General features: G+C 41.8%; 1 protein-coding gene across 2 annotated transcripts in view; it reads left to right on the top strand.

Annotated features, from left to right (window-relative positions):
• Positions 1–2,028: 2,028 nt before the first annotated feature.
• The window catches only part of SYNPO2 (synaptopodin 2), a 148,813-nt gene continuing 125,028 nt past the window's right edge, over positions 2,029–25,813 (top strand). The window contains exon 1 of one of the 2 annotated variants that reach the window (XM_084757809.1): positions 2,029–2,288. In XM_084757809.1, the coding sequence (XP_084613935.1) occupies positions 2,184–2,288 (105 nt within the window). In that variant the 5' untranslated portion in view covers positions 2,029–2,183. The remainder of the gene's footprint in view (positions 2,289–25,813) is intronic. The other variant, XM_084757808.1, reaches the window with a different exon arrangement.

The following is a 25,813-nucleotide window of genomic DNA, read 5'->3' as shown; positions in this document are numbered from 1 at the left end:
GGGGCCTGTCTCTTACCTCCATACCAGCACATTGGACACTGCTTTCTTTAGAAGCCCACAGACCCCTGAGTGGGAACAGTATGACCAGTTGCCTCATGATCCTATTGCGTTGTCTTCCTCACTGTGGGAGTCATATCCCTTCCTAAGCTGGAACACACAATGAACCCTTCCTTCCTTACACTGATTATTGTCGAGTATTTGGTCTTATCGATATGAAAAGTTACTAACCCACACTGTGAAAACAGGGTGGAAAGCCATATACAAGCCAGGAAAAACACTAAGAACCATCTCCTCAGGCACCCTGATCTCAGAACCCTCTGGCACCAGGTACTTTTACTTTGCCATGACAAAACACTTGGCAGAGGCAACTTAAGGGAGGAAGGGTTTATTCTGGTTGAGGGTTTGGGGATACAGTCCAGCGTGGCAGCAGGAGAGTTATGGCTTCGGCTCTTCTGAAGCAGATACGAAGCAGGAAGCTTTGGCCAGAGGCGGAAGAGGGCATGCCTTTCATGGCCTACCCTTGGTGAGCCACCTTTGCTAGGGTAGGCCACAGTCACAAAGATTCCACGGTCTCTGAAAGTGGTGCCACCATCCAGAGACCAGGTGTGCAGTCACATGACACACAAACCATGGCACCTCCAGAAGGGCGAAATGCTTTTGCTGTGTAAATGGGGCCGGCTGTGGTCTTTGCCTCATGTTGGCAGCCCCCAGCAGAGATTCACGCCATAAAGCTCCAAGATTGAGAAAGGCAGCAGCTCCGAGCTCTATGAGGAAGCATTTGTTGCTGGCGAGCATGTCCCCCGGGGTTCCGTGACCCTTGCGGTAAAATGCAAGCCCCCCCCCCAGGAGCAGCAGTTCCCCCACATACCACTTGTACCCTGGGAGGTCGTGTAGACAGAGTGAAATGCCTCAGGGAGGGCCTAAGGGCATTCTCTCTCAGGGCTCACTCTCTCTGCCGCTTGAACTGCAGAGCTCACTCTGCACCTGCTCAGATGGCCTTTTGATAACATGCCTTCCACGGGAAGGCATAAATATTCCCAGCAGGCCTTAGTGGGTCAGCAGGTGAGGATGAATCCTCTGACAGAAATATTGTAGCACTCGTTGACGGTGACCTCGCAAATGGGCAGCTATCGTTGTTGGTTATCTCTGAATGCAGTTTGGAGCTTTTTGGCAGTTGACGGCTACTGGAACAGAGAGGGTCAGTTTTTGTCAGAATTGGCACGAAGGCTACCTATACCCCTCAGTCGACAATCCTTCACCCACACACATACTGGTAGCGCTAGGAGACTCCATCAGTTTAAAAAATGAGCACATGAAATTGGGACTGAATAGCAGTGGTGTAAGGAACGAGTTGGGAGGAAGAGAATAGGACATGGATTTGATCTACACACATTATATGCATGTATGAAATTCTCAAACAATATCAGCAAAACTGTAAACTATCTCAAACCTTGCAGCAGAAAAAGTTATTAGAAGATAGTTTCCGGTGTAATGCCCTATCCTTTTTTTTCTTCCCGCCTTCCTCCTCTAAACACTTGTTAGTTCAGGAAAGTACAGTCTCAGAAAAGATTATTTTTTTAAATGCTTGTGTTTAATTTAGCCCCTTTAAAGGGTTGCTCTCCTCAGGCAGCAGGTAGAAAAGTAATGAAACTTGCTATGCGCTTCCTTTTCATTCATCAAGTGGTAAATACAGTATTTCTTTGATAGAGCCAAACTGTCTAGTAATTGGGTTCTGAGAGCTTATGTTTTAGCCGTTACTCGTGGAGGTTAAAACCCCCATAAGCTGGCTACTATTTATAGAATTATTAAATTTCCCGTTCAAGTGCTTGCACTAAATCTGTTAAAGCAAGAGCGATGTTGTTCTTCCTCCTGCTTGTACACTCAACTCGCTTGGTCCCAAGGAGGGACTTTTTTTCTCTCTCTCTCTTAGTGTGAGGCTCTGTCCTGTTTGCTGAAAGTGGGCTGAGCAAAGGGTGTGACGCAAGAGAGGGCGGTACAGGTGCTGGGAGGGCGGCGGTGGGGAGGCTCGCCTCCGCGCACTTTCCTCGCAGCCGGCAGCGGGGCAGCTCTGTGTCCTGCACCTTCTGCACCAACCCTGCTTAAGGCGCACCCTTCACTGCACCCCGAGTCTCGCCTGCCTGTCTTTTTCCAGGCTCTTGATGCTGCCCAACTGAAAGGAGAAAATGGGCACGGGAGATTTTATTTGCATTTCCATGTCTGGAGGGGCGCCCTGGGGGTTCAGACTCCAAGGAGGCAAGGAGCAGAAGCAGCCCTTGCAAGTGGCAAAGGTAGGAGGACCTAGGGAGACATTCTGGGCTGTTGGATGCCAGGAAGGAGTGGACGGAAAAACAACCTGTTGGTAGTCTTTCTGTGCTGTCGATGAATTTATCTAGGATGTGACTTTTTTTTTTAAAGAATTTTGTGGAGAAATGTACACCATATGCCATGTACCTAGCTATCAATTAATGGGGGGGCGGGGGGAGGAATGGTTTATGTATCAGGTGTAGATAAAGGCTGGTTATCATCTGACAGCCAGCCAGCCTTAGACGGATTTGATGCCTTCTGTTGCTGACGCTTTGCTGGACGACCCAGAGAGGAGAAAAGGCCTCAGCTCCCTGCTGGGTATGGGCATTTGGTGCACTCTAACAAATAGTCAGTAGTGACATTTAATGTGTAGCAGACATAAAAAGGCTAGTTTGGGGCAATAATCTTTATATTATAAAGACTTGGTGTGATACCTGTTTAAGAGAAGAAAAAAGAAAGCCCACGTACTATACTCCATCAACTATACTTATCTGGCTAAGAGCTCAAGGAAATCATAGAAACTTTATTATTGTTTTAATTTTACTAAGATACAATTACATTATTTCCTTCCATTTCCTTTCCTTCCTCCAACTCTTCCCATGTCTTCCTCCCAGAGTTTTCTGGCCTCTTCTTTAATGGTTAAATTGTACGTATGTATGTATGTATGTACGTATGATGTATATATAGGCAAAACATATAAATATAGCCTACTTAGTATGTTTAGTGTATGCTCCAATACTTTACCTATGCACTAATTATAACTAGCACCTAACGGCTATTTAAAATGTTTTTCCATCTTTGTCACGTTAGGTTGATTTTCAGTTTAGCACAACACCCATAATCTCACAGAGAACTCTAGTTTCTAGTTGGCATTCAGCTAAAAATGAAGTTAAAAAAAAAAAAACCAAGGGAGTGAAAAACTTTCAATCAGATGTTAACTTTGAACTGTAGAGTTCTATGACAGTATACGAAGGCATAAAAGGTCACTTTCTTTTTGAATACTTACATTTACAGTGAATCTAGACCTCTGTGAAGCATGTGGGCCACCGCGTTCGTAGCTATTCTTTTTAACTTTTAAAATGTTCCCTGTGAAAGGCAGAAGTTTCTTTGAAATTTTTCTCTTTTCAGACATCAGAAAAATCCTTTCTTCGGTGGTTGAGTTCTGCCACCTAGTGGGTAGTGCCGGAAGCGAGTGTGAGCACAGAACTGGAAGATGAAACAGTTTTTATCTGGAGAGTTCCTCAGAGGTCCGGGTTCTGTTAGTTCTTTTGGGTGAGGAAAAAAAAAAAAAAAAAAAAAAAAAGCTCAGCATAGATGCTGCGTCTTCATCTCTGGGCTCCCGTTCGGAGGAGCAGCATGATGAAACGGTTGGAAGGGCTCTCCGCTCGAATTCTTTAGGAGTCAGGAACCAGCAGCAGATAAAATGTGAATGCCGGATTCAGCAGATTCTACGGCTCAGGAGACTAAGGCAGATTTGTTCAGGAGCGGCTGGTTGGCTGGCTCTGGTAGCTGAGATTTAGGTTCTAATTGATTTAACTTGGAGTTTGGCTTGAGGCCCATCAGTCACTGGCCTTGACTGGGTTGCGTGGAAGGGGAGGTGGTGGCTGGGAAAGGGGAGGGAAAAAAAAAATCAAGAAGAAATTGGACCTACACGCTTCATGAGTTCTATCTTGCTCAAAAAAAGTCACTGATCCAAACAGTATGTAATTTAGAGTCCCTCGCCTGCTGAGTGAATTGTGGGAACAGAGGTGGTTGACAGCTGTTATCCTGCACAGGCCTTTCCGTCCAAGCCTGCAAGACACAGTGGATGGAACATTTCTTCTGAGTTCTCTTAGGCGCTGACTTGAGTTTGTGGCGGCTTTGGGAAGCCAGTTGTTGAGAACGGCCCTGTTTTCCACCAGTATCTCAACTGCCGGGCTGGATGAGGGTCAAGAACACTGGTCCTACACTCTGCCTACACCATCTTTCCTAAAATATCCAGGCAATATGTCGACGGCTTTTGAAAGACTGCTGTGAACGCGCCTCGGTATTCACATTAATGACCTAATTTGTCAGAGGCTGGGGATGTTGGTCAACTGTAGAGCAGGAAGAAGCTCTGGGCTGACCCCTAAAACTCCCCATACCACATTGTATAGTATTCTAGTCTATTTAGAGTCAATTTTTAAATGTTAGAATAAAAGCTTTGAATGTTTGCTTAGTTTGTGGCTTTGTGGGCATTCCACACTTTACAGTCCGCCTTTTCCTTATATGTTAATGAGTTGGAAAAAGGGTTAAAGGATGTATAAGCTTCAGACAACCGTGACTATGTCTTTCCTGAGTCCATGTTTATCACTGGTTCAAGTTTATTATATTTGATTTTTTTTTAATATTATCATGCTTGTTTTAGAAAACTCTTTGAGGCACTGACTCAACTCAGTGAGCAAACCTCAGTGAGTAAAGGTTTTTCACTGAGTTTAAGGTGAAGTCACTGTCAGTTGCCTATAGTTGGTCTGGCTGAGTGACCTTCAAGTAGGAAGGAGGAAGCAACGAAGCTGAAAGGAGAAGTGGAGGAAGATGGCTGGAAAGGTAAATAAAGAATATGCAAATGAGACACTTGGAAGGTAGAGGCTAGAGTACCAAGTCAGTTATCTACAGCTAGCCTGGGCTACATCAACTCTTCTTCAACACAAATGTCGACACAAGTTCTTAATTTTAGAGTTAAAAGGTATAAGCATTTCTAAAAAAAATAGATAATTTAATTAAACCAAGTACTTGTACCCTGCCCTTTGGCTTATAATATTTAAACATCTATATTTTCTATAATTGTATGTAGAAATTCTAACAGGCTGTAATTGTATAATAAAATTTAGCCTAGTATTATTAAGATCAGAAATTTATTGGCCTTTTAATCCTTGGGAGATATATTTCTATTAACAATTTAGTTACTCATGAGAGATGCATGAGTATTTTGAGCATTTGCCTGGTGCACTGCACTGAGTACAAACCCTAAAATTTAAAGATCAAAAAGAAGAATTTTAGTGAAAGTTTTCATTGGCATTTAAGATCGTCAACTGAAAAACTTAAAAGCATTAGCACTCTACATGTCTGTAATATGAAACAAACCTTTGCAACATGCCCCCCCCCCCAACACACATACACAAACATACAGGCCAAGTCTCAGCAAAGCAGATTCTCCATTCATCCCAGGAGCAAGTTTATCTAGACAGAAAGCCCCATTGTATGTGTGTTTGCACATTTCCTCACAAAAGGATGCTGGTGGCTTCTCTTTATAAAGGCCTCTTTGGGGATGCCTGCCTACATGGCCATTTCCCTGGGGGTCTCTTGGCAAATCACTCGGAGAAATCTTCCTATAAAGACTCAGAGAAAGCTTTCTTTTACAAACAAATCTTACAATTAAAAAAAAAAAAGACTTACATTTTGAAAGTAGTGAGCAAATAAAGGGTTAGACTAGATGTAAATTCAGGTAGTCTATCACAAATGTTTGTTAAAAACAAAACAAAACCTCCTAAATGGGAGGGAGGGAGGGAGGAATGGGAGGATACAAGGGATGGGATGACCATTGAGATGTAATAAGAATAAATTAATTAATTAAAAAAAAAAACCCTCCTGGCCTGGGTCAAGTCCTGGGTGAGTGAGTCTGAGGTTTGCCCTGGCACCAAGACCTCTTCCTTCCTTCCTTTTCTCATTTATGTATTTATTTATTTAATCAATTTGCAGCCTGCTCTTAGCCCCCTTTCCTAGTCTCCCAGTTCCACCCTTATGCCCCCCTCCGTTCACAGCCCTTTCTCCTTCTTTACAGAGAAGGAGAGGTCCCCAAGGGCTACTAACCCACCCTAGTACCTCAAGCTGCAGGAAGACTAATTTTATCATCTCCCATTGAGGCCAAACAAGGCAGCCCAGCTAAGGAAAAGGAGGTCTAACCCAAACAACAGAATCAGAAATGGCCTCTAATCCCATTGCTAGGGGACCCACATGGTGACCAAACTGCACATCTACTACATGTGGGGGGGGGGGAGGGTCTAGGTTCTGCCCATGCGTACTTTTCAATTGGTGGTTCAGTCTCTGCGAACCCCTATAGGCCCAGGTTAGTTTATTCTGTAGGTCTTCTTGGGGTGTCCTTGACCCGTCCAAATCCCTCAATCCTCCCACTCTTCCACAGGACTCCTCCAGCTCTGCCTATTGTTTGGCTGTGGGTCTCTGCATCTGCTTCCACGAGTGGTTACAAGGAAGCAGTATTTTTGTCTCTGGTTTTATTTCATTCTTCTCTGCACCTGAAGATTTATCATTTCTGTTTGTTATTTCAAAACACAGCCCTTTGTTTTTTTTTTTTTTTTGGTTTTTTTTTTTTTTTGGTTTTTTCGAGACAGGGTTTCTCTGTGTAGCCTTGGCTGTCCTAGACTCGCTTTGTAGTCCAGGCTGGCCTCGAACTCACAGCGATCCGCCTGCCTCTGCCTCCCGAGTGCTAGGATTAAAGGCGTGCGCCACCACGCCCGGCGTCACAGCCCTTTGTTTTATTGATATTTTATACTGTTTTCCTGTTCTCTTTTCATTTATTTCTACTATTTACTATTTCCTTCCACTAACTTTGAGTGGAAGATTCCCTTCCCTTTTTCTTTCTTTCCTCCCTCCCTCCCTCCCTCCCTTCCTTCCTTCCTTGTCTTCCATGTACAACATTAAACTTTGAGCCTCCTGCATCCAATCATTGACAAGCACCGCCAGCCCACTTTTCTTTTTTCTTTTGTTTTTTCAAGACAAGGCTTCTCTGCGTAAATGCGGCTGTCCTAGAACTTGCTCTGTAGACCAGGCTGGCCTAGAACTCACAGACATCAGCCGCCTCTGCCTCCCAAGTGCTGTGATTAAAGGCTCATGCCGCTAAGCTTGGCTTCCCATAGATTTTTCATTTGTAGTTATCATGAAACTTACAAAGAACATACCATAATTATAAATGGTTATGTTAATGTGATAAGAAGTTTGATTGCAAAAAGAGAAGAAAAACCAAAAGAAGCAAAAATGTGTCCTTTAATTCTACGTTCTCTGATTTTGAGTTTTTGTTGAATATTATAACATTCATTTATTATGTTATATATAACATAATATAACATTCTTATATTACATTTCCATGAAAACTTTGTGCTTATAGTTCTAATAATTTTTTAAAGATTTGTTTTATTTTTAGCTCTGTGTATGTGTGTGTGTGTGTGTGTGTGTGTGTGTGTGTGTGTGTGTGTGTGTGTGTGTTAATGTGGATATGAATGCAAGTTCCCATGAAGACCAGAGGAGGGATTGGCTCACCTGGAGCTGGAGTGACAGGTGATTGTGAGCCATCTGATATGGGTACTGAGAACAGAACTCAGGGCCTTTGGAAGAAGTGTGTTCTCTTAACTACTGACTCATGCCTCCAGTCCCTGATTAGTTTTATCATTTAACCTTTACAGTAAAAATAGAAGTGACTGGTAAGTCACCACCACTCTGATAGAGTGTTCATAACTTGACTGTGCTTGCGTTGTACCAAGCGAGACTTATATTTTGAAGTTCTTTTAAATTCACTTTGCATGCTGATTGTAGCCCCCTCCCTGCTCTCTTCCACCCCATCCCCCTTCCCCTACTCCTCAGAAAAAGGGGAGGGCTCCCACCAAACCACCCCAGAACATCAAATTGTATCAGGACTGAGCACATCCTCTTCCCCTGTGGCCTGGTGAGGCAGCCCTGCCAGAAGAAAGTGACCAAAAAGCAGGTAATAGAGTCCATATCAGAGACAGCCTGCCCCGCGTCCCCTCCCCCCTTACTGGAGGACCCATATGAAGCCTGAGCTGACCATTGACATGGCCCTTGGTTGGTGCTTCAGTCTCTGCAAGCCCCTTTGGGCCCTTGTTAGTTGGCTCTGTTGGTCTTCTTGTGGAGCTTCTGTCCCCTCCAGGTCCTTCTATCCACCCACCCCCCCTCCCCAGTTTTCCACAAGACTCCCTATGCTTCGTACAAAGTTTGACTGTGAGTCTCAGCATATGTTTTGGTCCGCTGCTGGGTGGAGCCTCTCAAAGGTCACCTATGCTAGGCTCCCATCTGCCCGCATAGCACTGTATTGTTAATAGTGTCAAGGGTTGGCTTTCTCTCACGGTGTAGGTTTGAGGTTGGGCAAGGCATTGGCTGGGTATTCCCTCAATCTTTGCTTTATTTTTATCCCTGTACATCTTGTAGGCAGGGTAGATTTTGGGTTGAGGTGTTTTGTGGGTGGATTGGTGTTCCCCTCTTTCCACTAAGAGCCCTATCTAGTTAGAGAGTGTCCACTTCAGTCTCCATAACCCCCGCTACTAGGAATCTCAGCTAGAGTCACCTCCACATCCTCCCAAAAGCCTACCCTGTCACAGGTCTCCAGCTTGTCACAGAGATGCCCTGCCCATAGTTTAATCTTCTCTCTGCAGGCTCTCTATCTCTCCCCTTCCCCACCACACACATACTGCTCTCCCTAGGCTGTAGGCTCAATTTTCTTAATCAATATATTTTATTACAACTTATTAACTGAGCGTATGTCACTTATAACCCGACTAGCCAAACGAGTAGGAAAAGAGGATTGAGGAACAAAACCCTAAGGATATCAGTTCCAAGGAGTGATTCTCCTGGAGTAATCAGCGAGATTTCGTCTGCTGGAACCTGAAACCTCAGCAGGAGCTGGAGCCCCAAGCCTTCCCTCGAGTGGTTCTCTCTAGGAGCGTCTCAAAGTGCAGCGATGAACAGCCAAAAACTATCCCAAGTCTCCAAAGCCCCCGCCTCCAGCTCTGGGCTCATTTATATATCTCCTCCCAGAGTCTGTTCACGGGATCTTTTCAGCTGACAACACTCAAGCTCCCGCAAGAGGTGGTTGGCCTTCTAGTGGATTAACCTCACCTGTTCTCTCACAAGACTATTCCGATCCCACACTTGGCATCCTAAAAAACAAGTTTATCTCTCCTTCACTAGGCCTGTATGTTTATCCTGTACTAAGTGGCTAAAATTCACTTATAAGTGAGAGCATACCATGTGTGTCTTTGGGGGCTGGGCTATCTCACTCAGGGTGATATTTTCTAGTTCCATTCTTTTGCCTGCAAATTTCATGATTTCCTTGTTTTTAATAGCTGAGCAGTATTCCATTCTGCAAATGTACACAGTTTCTTTATCCATTCTTCTGTTGAGGGACATCTGGGTTGCTTCCAGTTTCTGGCTACTGTGAATAAAACTGCTATGAACATAGTTGAATAAATATCCATATTGTATGGTGGAGCATCTTTAGGGTGTATGGCCAGGAGTGGTATAGCTGGGTCTTGAGGTATCACTCTTGCCAATTTTCTAAGAAAGCACCAAATTGATTTCCTAAGTGGTTCTACAGGTTTGCACTCCCACCAGCAATGGAGGTGTGTTCCTCTTTCTCCACATCCTCACCAGCATGTGCTGTTACTTGAGTTTTTTCTTTTATCAAAGCCTTTTATCTGAGGAATCTCAGAGTGGTTTTGATTTGTGTTCCCCTGATGACGAAGACATCAATCATTTAAGTGTTTCTTGGCCATTCAAAATTCCTATGTTGAGAATTCTCTGTTCAGCTCTGTATCTCATTTTTTAATTGGATTATTTTGTTTGTTGGTGTTTAATTTCTTCGGTTCTTTATATATATTAGATACTAGGCCTTTGTCATATGTAAGTTTGGTGAAGATTTTATCTCAATCTGTAGATTGCCACTTTGTTCTATTGACAGTGTCTTTTGCCTTACAGAAGCTTTTCAGTTTCATGAGGTCCCATTTATTAGTCATTGATCTTAGAGCCTGAGCTCTTGGTGCTCTGTTCAGGAAATTGTCTCCAGTGCCAGTGAGTTCAAGATTCTTCCCCACTTTCTGTTCTGATAGATTTAGTGTTGCTGGGTGTATGTTGAAGTCTTGATATACTTGGACTTGAGTTTTATGCAGGGTGATAGATATGGATCTATTTGCATTTTTCTGTATGTAGACATCCAGTTAGAACAGCACCATTTGTTGAAGATGCTGTCTTCCCTGCCCCCCCCCCCATTGTATGGTTTTAGCTCCTTTGTCAAAAATCAAATGTCTATATAACTTTTCTTTCTGAGTCTTTGATTTGATTCTATTGATCAACCAGTCTATTCCTATGCCAATTCAATGCAGTTTTTATTACTATTGCTCTGTAGTATAGCTTGAAGTCAAGGATAGTGATCCCTCCAAAAGTTCACTTATTGTAAAGAATTGTTTTAGCTATTTTGTGGGGTTTTGTTGTTGTTGTTCCATATGAAGTTTAGAATTGTTATTTCATGTTCTGTAAAGAATTGTGTTGGTATTTTGATGAGAATTGCATTGAATCTGTAGATTGCTTCTGGTAATATGGCCACATTTAGTTATTAATGCTACCAATCCATGCACATGGGACATCTTTCCATCTTCTCATATCTTCTTAAATTTCTTTCTTCAGAGACTTGAAGTTATTGTCATGTAGGTCTTTGATGTGCTTGGTTACAGTTGTACCAAGATACATTTTATTATTTGTGGCTATTGTGTAGGGTGTAGTTTCCCTAATTTCTTTATCTACCTGTTTGTCATATATATATACAGGAGGGCTATGTATTTTTTTTGAGTTAATATTGTATCCAGCTACTTTGCTGCAGGTGTTTATCAGCTACAGGAGTTCTCTGGTAGAAATTTTGGGGTCACTTGTGTATACTCTCATATCATCTGTGAATAGCAATACTTTGACTTCTTCCAATCCAATTTGTATCCCTTGATCTCCTTTAGTTGTCTTATTGCTCTACCTAGCTAGGACTTCAAGTATTATATTGGAGAGATACAGAAAGAGTGGGAAGCCTTGTCTTGTCCCTGATTTCAGTGAGATTGCTTTAAGATTCTCTCTTCTTAATTTTATGTTGGCTATAGGCTTGCTGTATATTGTCTTTATTGTGTTTAGATACATGCCTGTCTCCCTGATCTTTTCAAGACTTTTAACATGAAGGGATGTTGGATTTTGTTGAATGCTTTTTCTGCATCTAATGAGATGAACATGTGGCCTTTTTATTTCAGTTTGTTTATATGATGGATTACATTGATAGATTTTCGTACACTGAACCATCTCTGCAAGCCTGGGATTAATCCTTCTTGATATTTTTGATGCATTCATGGATTTGGTTTGCAAGATTTTTTGAGTATTATTTACATCAATATTCATAAGGGAATTTGGTCTGAAATTCTCTCCCTTTGACTTTGTGTGGTTTAGGTATCAGGGTGACTGTGGCCTCATCGAATGAGCTTGACAATGTTCCTTTTGTTTCTGTTTTGTGGAATAGTTTGAGGAGTATTGGTTTTTAGCTCTTTTTTGAAAGTCTGGTAAAATTATTCTCTGAGACTATCTGGTCCTGTGCTTTTCATGGTTGAGAGACTTTTGACTTTATTTCCTTATGGGTTATCAGAATATTTAACTTGTTTACCTGATCTTGAGTTAACTTTGGTAAGTGGAATCTATCAAGAAAGGTGTCCATTTCATTTAGATGTTCCAATTTTGTTGGGAACAGGTTTGTTAAGTAAGACCTAATGATTCTTTGGATTTCCTCAGTGTCTGTTGTTATATCCCACTTTTCATTTGTGATTTTGTTGATTAGAGTACTCTTCCTCTGCCTTTTAGTTAGTTTGGCTAAGGGTTTGTCTATCTTGTTATTTTTCTCAAAGAACACACGCTCTTGGGTGAATCTTTGAATTGTTATCTTTGTTTCTAATTTAATGATTTCAGCCCTGAGTTTAATTATTTCCAGCCATCTTCTCCTCTTGGATATGTTTGGGTTTTTTTTTCCTAGAGCTTTCAGATGAACTGCTAAGTTGTTAGTATGAACTCTCTCTAATTTCTTTAAGAAGGTTCTTAGTATTATGAACTTTCCTCTTAGCCCTGCCTTCATGGCGTCCCATAAGTTTGGGTATGTTGTGCCTTCATTTTCATTGAATTCATTGAATTTTAGGAAGTCTTTAAATTCTTTCTTTACTTTTTCCCTGACCCAGTGGTCATTGAATAGGGAGTTGTGTAGGCTTTTTGTTATTTCTGTTTTTGTTGAAGTCCAGCTTTAACTCATGATGGTCTGATAAAGCACAATGGGTTAATTCAATTTTCTTTCTTTTCTTTTCTTTTCTTTTTTTCAAAACAGGATTTTTCTATGTATCCTTGGCTGTCCTGGAACTCATGCTGTAGTCCAGGCTGGCCTCAAACTCATGGAGAACCACCTGCCTCTGCCTCCCAAGTGCTAGGACTAAAGGCATGCACCATCACACCTGGATTTCAATTTCCTTATATTGGTTGAGGTTTTCTTTATATCCTGTAGAGGTATGAACCTTAGACTGGAATCCAGAGTTGTCCTCTGGATTGTGTGGGTAGCTGGGAGGTCTGAGGATGGCACTGTGAGTGTCTGGCATAGGGGCCACTTGCTCCCTCAACAGTTGATGTGCTTCTGGTATTCAGACCCCACTGGGCATCTTTATCTTGGAACAGGACTCTTTATGCTCCTATAGTCTGGCCAGTATCCACAGGGGGATGGGTAGAACTGTGGACCAGAGGTTGAGACCATGTCCCTGGTATCAGGGATTTGTCCTTGAGGAGGTGGGAGGAGCCTGGGGTCTGGATGCTGGAGCTGTGCAATTCTGGAACTCAGGAGTCATGTTTGGATTGGTAGAAGGCTCCAGGTGTTGGAAGCCTAGGACTGTGTATGTCCCTTGGACCTAGGAGCCATCCACTGGGGCCTGAAACTGTGAGTCCTTAGCTCCCCAGATGCTTCCTCTCATCTGGGAATCAGATGTTGGTGTTTTGTAGTCGGCAGCCAGGTCATTTGCTTACTCCTCAGTCTCTGGTCTCCTGATACTTAGATACCATGCATGCTGGACACCATCATCTTGGAGTCTCCCAAGTGTTTTATTTTGTTTTTGGATTTTGTTACTAATTGGCATTGATCTTTTTTTCTTTTTTCTTTTCTTTTCTTTTTTTTAGCTTGGAAAGCACTTGAATATGTCTTTTTTTTTTTTTTTTTTTTAGTTTTCTTTTACTGGAAACATGATGTTAGGTTCCTTGTTATTCTTTTTTTTTAACCATCAATATTTTAAATATCTTATATTTCTATGTTTACATATGTGGATTTTTTTTCTTTTTAAAATTGAAAATAGATTTTCTTTCATATAATATACTCTGATTTATGGCTTCTCCTCTTTTAACTCCTCCCAGATTCTCTCTACTTCCTCATCCACCAAAATTCATCCCCTTTCTTTCTCCTTCATTAGAATACAAACAAGCTTTAATAATAATATAACAATAATAATTATTATTAACAACAAAAGATAAAGTAAAAATGAACAAACCATAATAGAGCAAGACAAACAAACAAAAAGAGCCACACAAAGCCCAAGAGGGTTTGTCTTTGTTTTATTTTGTTTGTCTTGCAATCTATTATGAGACTCCAAAAATACTACTGAGATCATTCTGTGTTGGCCACTTATTGCTGGGCATCATGCCTGCCCTTCAGTGGGCTTTGAATACTTAGTGAAAGCTCCAGTGGAGAAAATTAGTTTTTCCTTTGTGGGCAGCTATCAGTTGGAGATAGCTTCTGGGTTAGGGATGGGGGCTGGTGTCTGCTCCCCTCTCAGCCTTGGGACCCATCTGGCTTAGACCTTCACAGGCCCTGTGCGTGCCGCTGCAGTCTCTGTGATTTCATATGTGTGTCAGTCCTGTTGTGTCTACAAGGCCTTGTTTCCTTGGTGTGTCTTCCATCCCTACTGGCTGTTAAAATCCTTCTGCCTCCTCTTTCTCAGAGTTTGCTGAGCACTGCAGGAAGGGATTTGGCGGAGACATCTCATTTAGGACTGCGTGTGTCCAAGTCTTTCATTCTTTCATCCCAGGTGTGGGTCTCTGTGTTTGTTCCTATCTACTGCAGGAGGAAGCACCTTGATTTAGACGTATAACAGAATGCTGTGAGGAGTTATTTTATTGCTATGTTCCTTTAGCAGACGATGGTGTTTAGTTTTCTTCTAGGTCTATGGCCTTTCTAGTCTCAGACTCTTGGCTACCTGGGCAGTGTCAGGCATGGGTTGCATCTCATGGAGTGGGCCTGAATTCCAATCAGTTAGTGGTTGGTTACTCCCACAAGCTTTGTGCCACCATTGCATACCCTGGTGTCTTGAAGCAGGTCCTGTTGTCTATCCCAAAGGCTTGGTGTTTACCTTTCTCCTTTGGTAGTGTGCACAATACCTTCCAGTGCCATGAATATTAGTCAGTAGGGGGTGAAGGCTTTATGTGGGCGCCACTGTAACTTCTCCATGTTCAGTGAGTTATGTAGGTATTGTCATAAGCAATAGACCTTACCATCAGTTTGTGGAAAGCAGCAACCAAGAAAGAGCCTTGGAAATAGTCTGGCTTGCTTTTTTTTTTTTTTGTAAGTGTTTTATCACAGCAAGAGAAAGCAAACCAATATTAGAAAATTGTACCAGATTCATGGGTAATTGCTGTGACATGTTGCTTTGAGAGCTTTTGGTTTGAAAACACCATGTGTTCAGAACCTAATGGACTGTTCTTTGGAAGGTTAGGAGATAAGATCATTGAAAGAAATACAGATGATGGAGACCTGGCTTGTGAAGTTTAACAGGAAAGTTTTAGAATCTCTCAAGCATCATGCCAGAGCTGTCTGTGTGCTATTTTGAATTAAGAATCTGTGACTGCTTGTCAGCTGTGCTGACTAGAGACCAGCACCACTGATGTGAAGCCTTTGATTTACTAGGAAAATTGATGCTGGTCAGTTGGGGCTAAAGAATTTCCTGTGATTAGGAGAGGACCAGTATCACTGAGGCAAAATATTCTTGGAAGCATTTCTTTCGAGTGAGCACACAGAAACTGTGGTCCACAGGGGACTAAGGTTTCATCTCTAACTTGCAGCTGAACTGGGAGTATATAAGGTTCTACCAAATACCACTGGTTTTAATGGCATGAACAGATTATAGAGAGCAAGCCAGTAAGCAGTGTTCCTCCGTGATCTCCTCTTCAGCTCCCATCCAAAGGTCCTGCTCTCGCTTCCCCTAGTGATGGGCGTACTGTACAAGATGAAATTAGTCCCGACCTCCCTCAAGTTACTCTTTATCATATTGTTTCTCACAGTTTCAGAAACCAAACTGGTACAGACCTCTTGTGAGTTACTGAATTTACAGTGTTTCTTTAATCATTTTTTTAATGGATGAGCAATTTTGGTTATAAGGAATTTTAGTCAATATCTTAAGGTCATGCGGTTTTTCAGGGGCAAGATGAAAACAGGGCGTAGCTTGTAGTGTATATATGTGTGGTTCCTTTTGCAGACTGACATCTCCGTAGGGGCACGCAGAGTCCTCCAAAATGTGAAGCCATAGCATTTGTCTCTCCCAGCAGTGCATTTGGCCATTTGGAAATGGCACCCTTCCTTCCTTCCCTCCATCCTTCCTTCCTTCCTTCCTAGACAAGCTCTCACTATGTACTCTAGGTGAGCTTTTGGTCCTGGCTGTGTAAACCAGGCTGATCTCAACCTACTCCAAAACAATCCGAGTACTTGGATTTCAGGCATGAGCTACCACACCTGGCCTTTACAAATATTTGAAACTGTTTTATGGGGGAATGGGGATGGAAGTACAATAGTTTTGGGGAAAGATTTCAGATAGACTAAGCTGGCTTCAAATTTGCTATGTCCACAATATAGAACTTAAATTCCCAATCCCCTGACTCCACTTCACAAGATGCTGGGATTATAGGCATTCACCCCCAGGCCCTAGGACACTGTGTATTTCTTACATTTAAAAAATTTTAAATTTCTGTGTTTGGGTGTTTTTGCCTGCATATAATTAATGTCATTGCACTACTTGTATGCCTGGGGTCTGCAGGGCCCAAGAAGAAGGTATCAGATTTCCTGAAATTACAGATGGTTTTGCTCAGGCGTGTGCTGAGAATTGAACTTGGCTTCTATGTACTATTGTCACATAGGGTTTGCTATGTGTTCCATGTGCTTCTGCCTAGAGCTTTGCTCACAGGATGTCAGGTGCCCTGGAACTTCATTACAGATGGGTGTGAGCCATCTTGTGGATGCTGGGAACGCAACCCAGGTCCTCTGCAACAGCAACAAGTGCTCTTAACCACTGAGCCATCTCCTCGTTCTTGCAGAAAGTGGGGAAAAAGTTTTTATTTTAGTGAGAACAGTCTCTTTTTTTTCTAGTAAAAATGGTCATTTATGGAATTTATAATTTTAAAAAATCTTAATATGGCCCTGTGAATTAAAATTTATTTATCTAAAGATTTATCTGGGATTTTATTTACTTTGGTACTTGAGTTTAAATGTTATCAAAGCTGACAAAGATAATCTTAGAGAGTATATAAACACGTGTTGACAAAATGAATCTTTATCTGATTGCCATTTCCAGTCTATCAGGCAGCAGTACAGAGTCTTTTGTTATCAGTTGATTCCTTTCTTTCAGGTGACTGCCCTTTGTTCTTACAGCTAATTATATGGGTATGAGATATATCTCACTGTGCTTTACATTTGGAAGACAACAGACCACATTTGAAATGTTTTCTAGTTAGGCATGCAGAAAGGGCATTTCAAAGGATAACACACTAATATACTTTCAGTAAAAGTATCTCTTATGGGAACATGTTCAGCATTCGTTCTAAAAACATTTTTCTGCTTCATCTTTTCTTTGCTAAAGGCTGCTTTCAACAGCTCACTGTTGAGGACACAGTGCATTTATTGCACTGAATTGTGTGTTAGGTGACCAGGGACTAAGAACTATCTTAGCCTAGAAAAGATAGGAGGGTTAGAATATCTGTCACATAAAACCAAGGTACCCTGAGGTTCTGCACTTCTATTAAGGGTTTGAAAAAAAAAAAGCATCAAACTTTGGAGAGCTACAAATGTCTATTGAGGCATAGGTCTCTGTTTGCATCAGTGTATGTCGTTGCAACGTGGTGCAAGGACTTCCAACCCTGTAACCCCAATAGGTCACTGAGATTGGAGTGTCCATCTGCATCCACAGGCAGCAGGTGTGTGACAGTTCTCCATCTGCATCCACAGGCAGCAGGTATCTGACATTTCCACATCTGCATCCACAGGCAGCAGGTGTGTGACAGTTCTCCATCTGCATCCACAGGCAGCAGGAAGAGAGACACTCTGGCCCTGCCTTGAGCATTTGAAACTCCAAAGCCCACCCCCTGGTGTCACACTTCCTCCAACAAGGCCACACCTTCTCCAACAAGGCTACAAGGCCTAATCCTTTCAAATAGTCACCATTTAATAGTTCCACTCCCTGTGAGCCCAAGGGGCGGGGGATGTTTTCATTCAAACCAGCACAAGTTACTTCAGGGACTGTCTGAAGTACATGAGTCTGCCCTACGGATCATCCTGGACCACAGCACCCCTCTCAGAGATTGTATTAAAATATAGCAAACTCTTAGCTGAAGACCATATCTGTGTCATTTTGTAAATAAAACTGCATGTGTGTAAGGGTCTAGCTGTTTTGGCAGCCGTTCTTGCAAAGAGCCATCAGGCAAAAGCTATAAGTGCAAGTCTTCAAGGAGTGGTGTGGCTTCTGTCAGAAATAGCTGTAAGAAATGCAATCTGTACTGATGATTAAAAAATAGATGATGATGGTGGTGGTGGTGGTGGTGGTGGTGATAAGCTCTCATCTGGAAACTCTGGCCATGTGATTATTTTTCCATCCTTAAAATATTAATATACCTGTCCCAGGTTGAACAAATTTAGATAGTGGTTTCCATATTCCCTCTTCATCCATTTTGTCTTTTCCTAATGTAGCAGCCTACTGAACAGCATCTAGATGGCTCTCTTCAAACGAATGATCACAGCTTCTTATGTGGAAGTTGGCTTGACTCTATGGCTAGCCTTTCCTCTCCCTCTGCAGTTGAGTGTCCCCACTGAAAGATGAGGGTGGAAGAATTTCATGATCCAGGTTCGTTTTGCCCAATGCCAGATGTAGAACAAAGAAGAATTTTATCCTCTAGTGTGTCAGTCCCAGTGCTCCTTTGAAATGGAGATGATCTTAGCTGTTGTTTGGAGGACTGATCCTTTAAAGGGACATTTCAGTGCTGTGCCCCACTTAGACTGTATAGCTTTGAAAAACATTTTTCTGATCCTCTGTTTCCTCTATAGAGTAGGATTTTTGTATGAGTTTGCTGGAGTTTTTTGTTTTTTTGGGTTTTGTTGTTGTTGTTATTTTGTAGGTAAAAGTATTGGACTATTGCTCAGTTATATGGGTGAACAATCCAAAGCCCAAATAACCAGTTTGTCATATGCCTTACAAGACTGTGTAAGGGCCTTGTACTCAGATGCTTGCCTGGCACATGTAAGTCATGTGGCAAGGGGCTTGTCATTATCGTCATTATTACTTTTGAGACAGAGCCTCACATATTTCAAGCTGATGTCAAACTTACAGTGTAGTCAAGGATGGTTTGGGGACTCTGATCACCCTACCTCTACCTCCCAAGTGCTAGTATTAACAGGAGAGGGTCTGTTTGCCTTCCTGTTACTATTTCCTTAGTTAAAGATGGAAGGGATTGCCTTATAGGTAAGTTTTACTTTAACCAATTCAAATTCAGATTGCAAACAAGAATCAAGAGCAAAAAAAAAAAATCCATAGAGAATAGATTGGGGTAATTATTTCACATGATGCAGTTTTTCCTTCATTTTTGTGTATGCTCACATGTGCACATATGTATTCTAGTGTGTATATGTATTGTGTGGTGTCTGTGTGCACCTGTGTGTGTATGTGCACAGAGGCCAGAGAGCAATCTCAGGTGTTGTTCCTTAGGAGTCATTCAGTCTCTCAGTGGACTCTGCAGCCCACTGACTAGGCTGGAGTCACGGATTACAAAAAGCCACAGTGCTTGGCTTTTCATGTGGGTGTTAGGGAGTGAACCTGAGTCCTCATGTTTGAATGACAAGCACTCTACCAGCTGAGCCACAAGCCCCAGGACCAGTTTTTCACTTTTGATAAACATATTCCATTATATGTTTGCAGTATCAATTAATAATTAGGATTCCTTTGCTAAGCAGTTTTCTATCAACTTAAGGCAATAGGTGCTGATTATACATACATACATACATACATACATACATACATACATACACATATACACAATATAATATATATAGTATATATGTGTATATGTATATATATATATGGATAGATGTGTGCTGCAACACATGTGTGGAGGTCAGAGGACAACTTCAAGTTTATGTCTCTTGTTTTTCTCCACTGTGTAAGCCAGGTTAGTTAGACCACAAGCTTCTGGGAATTCTCCTGCCTCTACCCTGCACCCCCACCCCATCCCCAGGTAGTAATTTCCGGATTACACATGCACATGCCTTTGTTGAACTTTTTATGGGTTCTAGTGATCCACACTCAAGACTTGACACTTGAACAATTGGTTTTTTTCTACAGAACCATCTTGCCAGCCCTCACAATTAAACAGTCTAGCCCTGGCTTGATTGGAACTCAGTATGTAGACTAGGCTTGGCTTGAACTGAGAGAGATCCCCCTGCCTTGGCCTCTCTAGTACTGGGATTAAAGGTGTATGCTTCCACACATGGCTGAAATTACATGTTTTAAAGGCAACATAAGGTTAAATGACCGACCCATTTAAAACAGGTATGGATTTTAAGAAAGGTACCAAAATAAAAATATTTTTTTCTTGCATTAATAAATGACTGCCCATAGCTGTTAAGCTGAACTTAGAGAGAGTGGACTTTATCTGTGTGACTTCATTTCCTCACTTGTGAGATAGCTATAGTGACAGCTGTATTCTCAAGAATTGTTTGTAGGATTAAAAATTATATGTGACACATAAAACTGGGGAAAATGGTTAAACAAGCCAGGGATTGTATTTGTGGTCCAGTTTCTAAATGTTGAGAAATTCCAGGTTTAATAGTAGTGCTGTGTGAGACAGTCTGAAATGTTGGACCAATTGGGATCACAAGCTTTCTACGAAGCTGTCCTGGAAGCTATCCTGTTCTGATGGGTAACAGCAACTGATGTGCCTGGGGCTGGAACATGAAGGATGCAGTATGTCACCCCGCCAAGAGGAATGAATCTTGTCAGGTCTGATCCAGTGTCAGTGCCTGGTTCTTTTCTTCTGAAAACATAATTTCTCACAAGCATTATATAGTTCTAAAATTATAATTGTATGAGGTGTGTGGGGTGCATAGACCAATTAAGGCTGGTTCTCTTCTCTCTGTATGAGCAGAAGTAAGACATCTGCAAATCTTCCTTCGTGCCATACAAAGAATAGTATCTGATAATAAGTCACAGGGATTCTATGACCAACAAGAAGCCTTGTCTATGCATAGACATTCATATCTCAGCCAGTCTCAGAGCTATTCCCATGTAGTGGCATTAGCAATGTAAGTTATCTGCTTGTTATGCAGTTTGAATTTTTTACATCCCAATTATAGCTCCCTCCCTCATCACCTCCCAATCCCACCCCTTCCCTCATCCCCTCTCCATCCCTCCTCTCCTAGTCCTCAGAAAGGGCAGCCCTCTTCCACTAACATCTGACCTCAGCTTATCAGTGTCCTCTGTACCTGTATCCTCTTCCTCTGTGGCCTGGCAAGGCTACTCTGCCAGGGGGGAAGTGATCAACATTAGGAGGCCCAAGTCCATATCAGAAGTAGTCCCTACCCCCCCCCCATATTGTGGGACCCACAAGGAGACTGTGCTGCCTATCTACTACATCTGAGCAGAAGGTCTAGGTCAACACCCTACATGACCTTGGTTGGCACATCAGTCTCTGTATTGTAATGTGGTTATCCAGAATTAAGTGGCTAACATCTGCTTATGAGTGAATATATGCCATGCATTTCTTGCCCCAGTTTTATATGAGCCCTTTGAAAGATATTATTTGTCCCAAATCAGCCTGAAGAAACCTTAAGAGAATGACACCCCATTTCTCCTAAAGGGAGTTGAGTAGGTTTCTGTTTGCTTTCTTGGGCTATAGATGCTAATTTTTACCAGGTGTTGGTTATAAGTTATTATTAGTCTTATACAGAGAGAAAACTAAGTTGGAGTCAGGGACATCTCTCTTTTCCTTTGTCTTTCTTTCATAGGTAAGGAGATAGGAGCTGAAAAGAAAGAAATGGGGATATGTACAGAGATGACAGAACAAAAAGTACATTATTGAATCTACTCAACTTAAGGCCTTAATTGTTACTCACAAATAAGGTTATTTTTTAATTCATTGGTATAAATTTAATTTTGGTACATTGCTATAGAATTCAAGTGTAAGATTATTCTTCACACATTATATATATTTCTACTCTAATATGAGGTATTGTACCCATCCAACTCAATTATAAGACAAGGTTTACTTCCAATACTTTGAAAGTGGTATTGCAGGCTATTTAGAATAATTAAGTAATACAAGCTGATTGCTAGTTGATCAAATCATGATCATGTCAACTACTAGCCTATTTTTTTTTAATCAGAATATATATCCTTGGTCTAACAGATAGATATGATTCTATAGCTATGTTAGATAACATCTTCAAAAGCCTCAGAGACCTACAGAATATGGCATTTAAAGATGTTTTTATTATTCTAAAGATCTTTTGACAACAAGACAGATTAACTCCTGGCAACACCCAGCCTACCTCAAAGAATATGATGAGCATCAAAGAACCTCCTTATGAAGATGGCTTCAAACATGGCAAACCAGCCATTGAGCAAAATGTTCTCAGTTCTGCCACAGACAGAATTCTGCCTAAAAGTGGGCAAGCTTGGATGCAGACAGAGTTGAGGGCCAAACTCTGCCAAGACAGAGTAAGCAAGTCCTCAATAGTTCCTGCCTCACAAATATGTCTGTCAGATATATTGGGCCAGGAGGCTGAAGATGATGCTTCAACATTATAGAGAGTTTTGGGTGACTGTTCAGGCAGTAAATGGTCTCTTTCATTTTTCATTTTGGAAGCTGCTAATCTGCACTTCTGGTTCACTCAGGTAATTAATTTTATTCTTTTTCAAGTCTCTGAGGGGTTGAAGACTAGTTTAGTCTTACTATTAAGCTTAGTTGGTTAGAGGTTAAGATAGATGTTTTAAGTTAATAGAAATGAGATATGATAGATACTGAATTTCATTCAGAATTTTATACTCAACAAGATAGGAATCATGTTTGCTTCAAGTTTACCAAGTACAAATAGGCAGATCACTATTGTATCAACATTTATACAATTCCTGATTCTTTCGTGTTCTTTCTGCTGTATGTAGTTTATTTTATTTATATGTAAGAATATGAATGTATATGTTAAAAAAGAAATATGATTAAAAACCAAATAAAATAGGTTTGAAAAAGAAAAAAAATAAATGTGACAATTACTTGAAGAAACAGTCAAGATTTTAAGAAGCTGTTATAACCACCTTTGTGGTTATCCTGATTTTTTAAAAAAAGATTTATTTAATGTGTATGATAGTGCACACCAGAAGAGGGCATCCGATCACATTACAGATGATCATGAGCCACCATGTGGTTGCTGAGAATTGAACTCAGGACCTCTGGAAGAGCTGTCAGTGCTCTTAACCTCTGAGCCATCTCTCCAGCCCTATCCTGATTTTTTTCTTTTTTTAAGCCAACTTTGTGAAGTCAAGGCTTTGTGATCTGGGGGCCACTGGGAAGCCTGCTACACTCCTTGCTCCCTTTTTCTGGGCGATGGTAATTAATGGCTCTAGATTCTTTCTTATGGAATACTCCACGTCTTTGTTCGACTTTTATTGCTGTGATGAGACACCAGGATCACGGCAAGAGTATAAAGAAAAATATTTCATTGACGCTGGCTTGCAGTGCAGAGGTTTACTCCAGTATTGTCATGGCGGGAAGCATGGCGGCATGTGGGCTGACATAGTGCTGGAGAAGGAACTTGGAGATCTACATCATGATTGGCAGATAGCAGGAAAAGAACTGACGTGAGCTTCTGAGACCACAAAGGCCACCTCCACAGTGACGCACTTCCTTATGGGCCAAGCGTTCAAACACATGAGTCTACGGGGCCATTCCTAGTCAAACCGCCACACCCTATCACCATTTAGCTGGAAACAGCACGTGGAAACCATCATGGAGAGATAAATGCATTTCACGTTCTTAGGAACTCTAAAAGGAAACAAATAAGTTGTCCCTGGTAACTGACGTCAGAAGGCTGCGCCCCGCCCTTGGCAGAGGCTGCTGAACACCCTTCCTTCCCCCTCCCTCTTCTCCTTCCTGTCTCGGACATTAGATGCTATTACTATATAAGGTTGCTTTTCCTAAGTGATGATAATATCTTACATTCTCCGGTGATTTTAGCTTTTCAAAGAACGCCCATTTATTTTCATCAGTCTAGAGCAAACTAAAATGAACCCCAAACCTGTGAGTGATGAACACCAAAGAACAGCATCATTATTATTTTTTGTTCCATAGAAGGGTAACCTTGCTCCCCTAGATTGTGCTCGGCGTGACTTCCGTAGGCTGTAAACACAATGGTGCACTTTTGGCTGCCACAGGAAGCAGAAACACTGTGATGAGTTTTCAGTTCTAATCTGTAGGCTGCCTGTCTACCAGATGAAGAATTGCAAATCTGAGCAGTTTTACCCCAGGCAGAATGGAGCAGGGCTTGGCAGAGTGGCAGTCCAGGAAGAAGGGCTCATCCTTCTGTGAGCTTGTTACTCTGGCACCCCTCCCCTTGACAGCGTGACCCCATAGCATCATGTTGACCGGGTTACCATTGTCCTGTCTGCCGCAGACATGGGGCTGAGAACTGATGCACAAAATCCTTTAGGCATGCAGTTATGACAGTCAGTACAGGTGGAAAACAATGCCCATGAATGGCAACATTTTTCCTAACTTAAAAAAAAAGACCTTTAAAAAAGAAAAGAAAGAAAGTCTAATTTTTAATTTGATCCCTGGGAAACTACTTGGTACAGGGAAAGAAATGACTCCCAGAAGCCGTCCTCTGGCCTTCACATATGCTCCATGGAGAGGACACAGCCACACATGTAAAAAAAAAAATAAAATAAAATAAATGTAATTATGCAGTTTAATCTTAAAAACTTGCGGCAATAAAAGTGACCTGGCTGTTCAAGTCTGTGAAGCACTTTAATGTGCAGGAAAGGGAAGAGCATATTTGATCCTGCTCACCTATATTTTAGCCCCTTAGCTTTACTTAAAAGGAATTCAGAAGACTCGTGCAAGCTATGTGCAAAAAGAGAAAGCAGAGCCAGTGGGAGTCATTCTCTTCTACCTTTCAGATGTGGTCTTTAAATCAAACTGTGCCTCTCTCCCACAAAGGGATCTTTTTTTTTTTTAATGTTTAAAATAGCCAGATTTGAAAATGTCTTTCAATTTTGGATTATAATAAAACAACACTGTCTTTTTAAAAATAATTCAAACTGCACAGAAAAGGCCAAAAAAATGAAATGAAAATCACACCAGCACAGTAGGGTAATGTCCTTTTAGGTCACATTTCATGTCAACAGGATTGCACTTAAGGACTTTTTGTTTTTTTGAGACTGGGATTTTGACTGTAGTCCAGCATGGCCTTGAGCTTTTAATCTTGAACCTCAGCCTCCTAAATGTGTATGTGGAGGCAGGGGGGAGGGGGGCACTAATAGGTGCTCATCACCACATCCTGTTAAAATGTCTTAACAGTATTTTTCCCTTTCTCACTGCTTAAAGACTGAACCCAAGGCAAGGGAACTGAGGAATCTGAAAGCGGTGAGGGACAAGCAACATTCAGGTGCATGGTTTCACTGCTGGTATGGAAGAGGGTCCTAGACACACCTAGCACCCCAAAGGCCAACTCCCTAGGACCATCCATGCTGACGTGCAAGGCTCATGTGCATCATCCACAAGAAATAAAGAAGAAATAGCCATGAGTATAAATTCAGCCTGAAGGCATCTAATATAGCAAAGACAGGCAGAGAGAGAGAGAGAGAGAGAGAGAGAGAGAGAGAGAGAGAGAGAGACAGAGACAGAAAGACAGAGACACACAGAGAGAGAGACAGAGAGGTAGACAGAGAGAGAGAGTCAGAGAGAGAGACAAACAAACAGAGACCGACAGACACACACACACACACACACACACACACACACACACACACACAGAAAGAGAGAGAGAGAGAGAGAGAGAGAGAGAGAGAGAGAGAGAGAGAGAGAGAGAGAGAGAGAGAGAGAGTCCTTTTAGGGATGTAACTACTCAGAGGATAGGCACTGATACAGGTGTAGACATCTGCCTATTGCCATGGCAGTTGATTAGAGTAGTGGGGCCATCTATGTGTCCACTGGGGAAGCCTTACCCCATCCTCTGTTGGATAAAGCTTTCCAGACAGAGCAAGATGGGGAAGAAGTGGCCACACCCCTCTAAGCAACCCTTCCAATGGGCTCCCTAGGGAAGCCCTATGAACTCATTTTTTTTCCATAGAGTGAAATTTGGTGGAATCTAGCCTTTGTTTGTTGTTGGGACCTTGGGGGGACC

The sequence above is a fragment of the Acomys minous genome (assembly GCF_964271855.1).
Source record: "Acomys minous genome assembly, chromosome: 14".
In the NCBI taxonomy this organism is placed as follows: Eukaryota; Metazoa; Chordata; class Mammalia; order Rodentia; family Muridae; genus Acomys; species Acomys minous.
The sequence above is the reverse complement of the archived record's forward strand: the minus strand, read 5'-3'. Positions and strand labels throughout refer to the sequence as shown.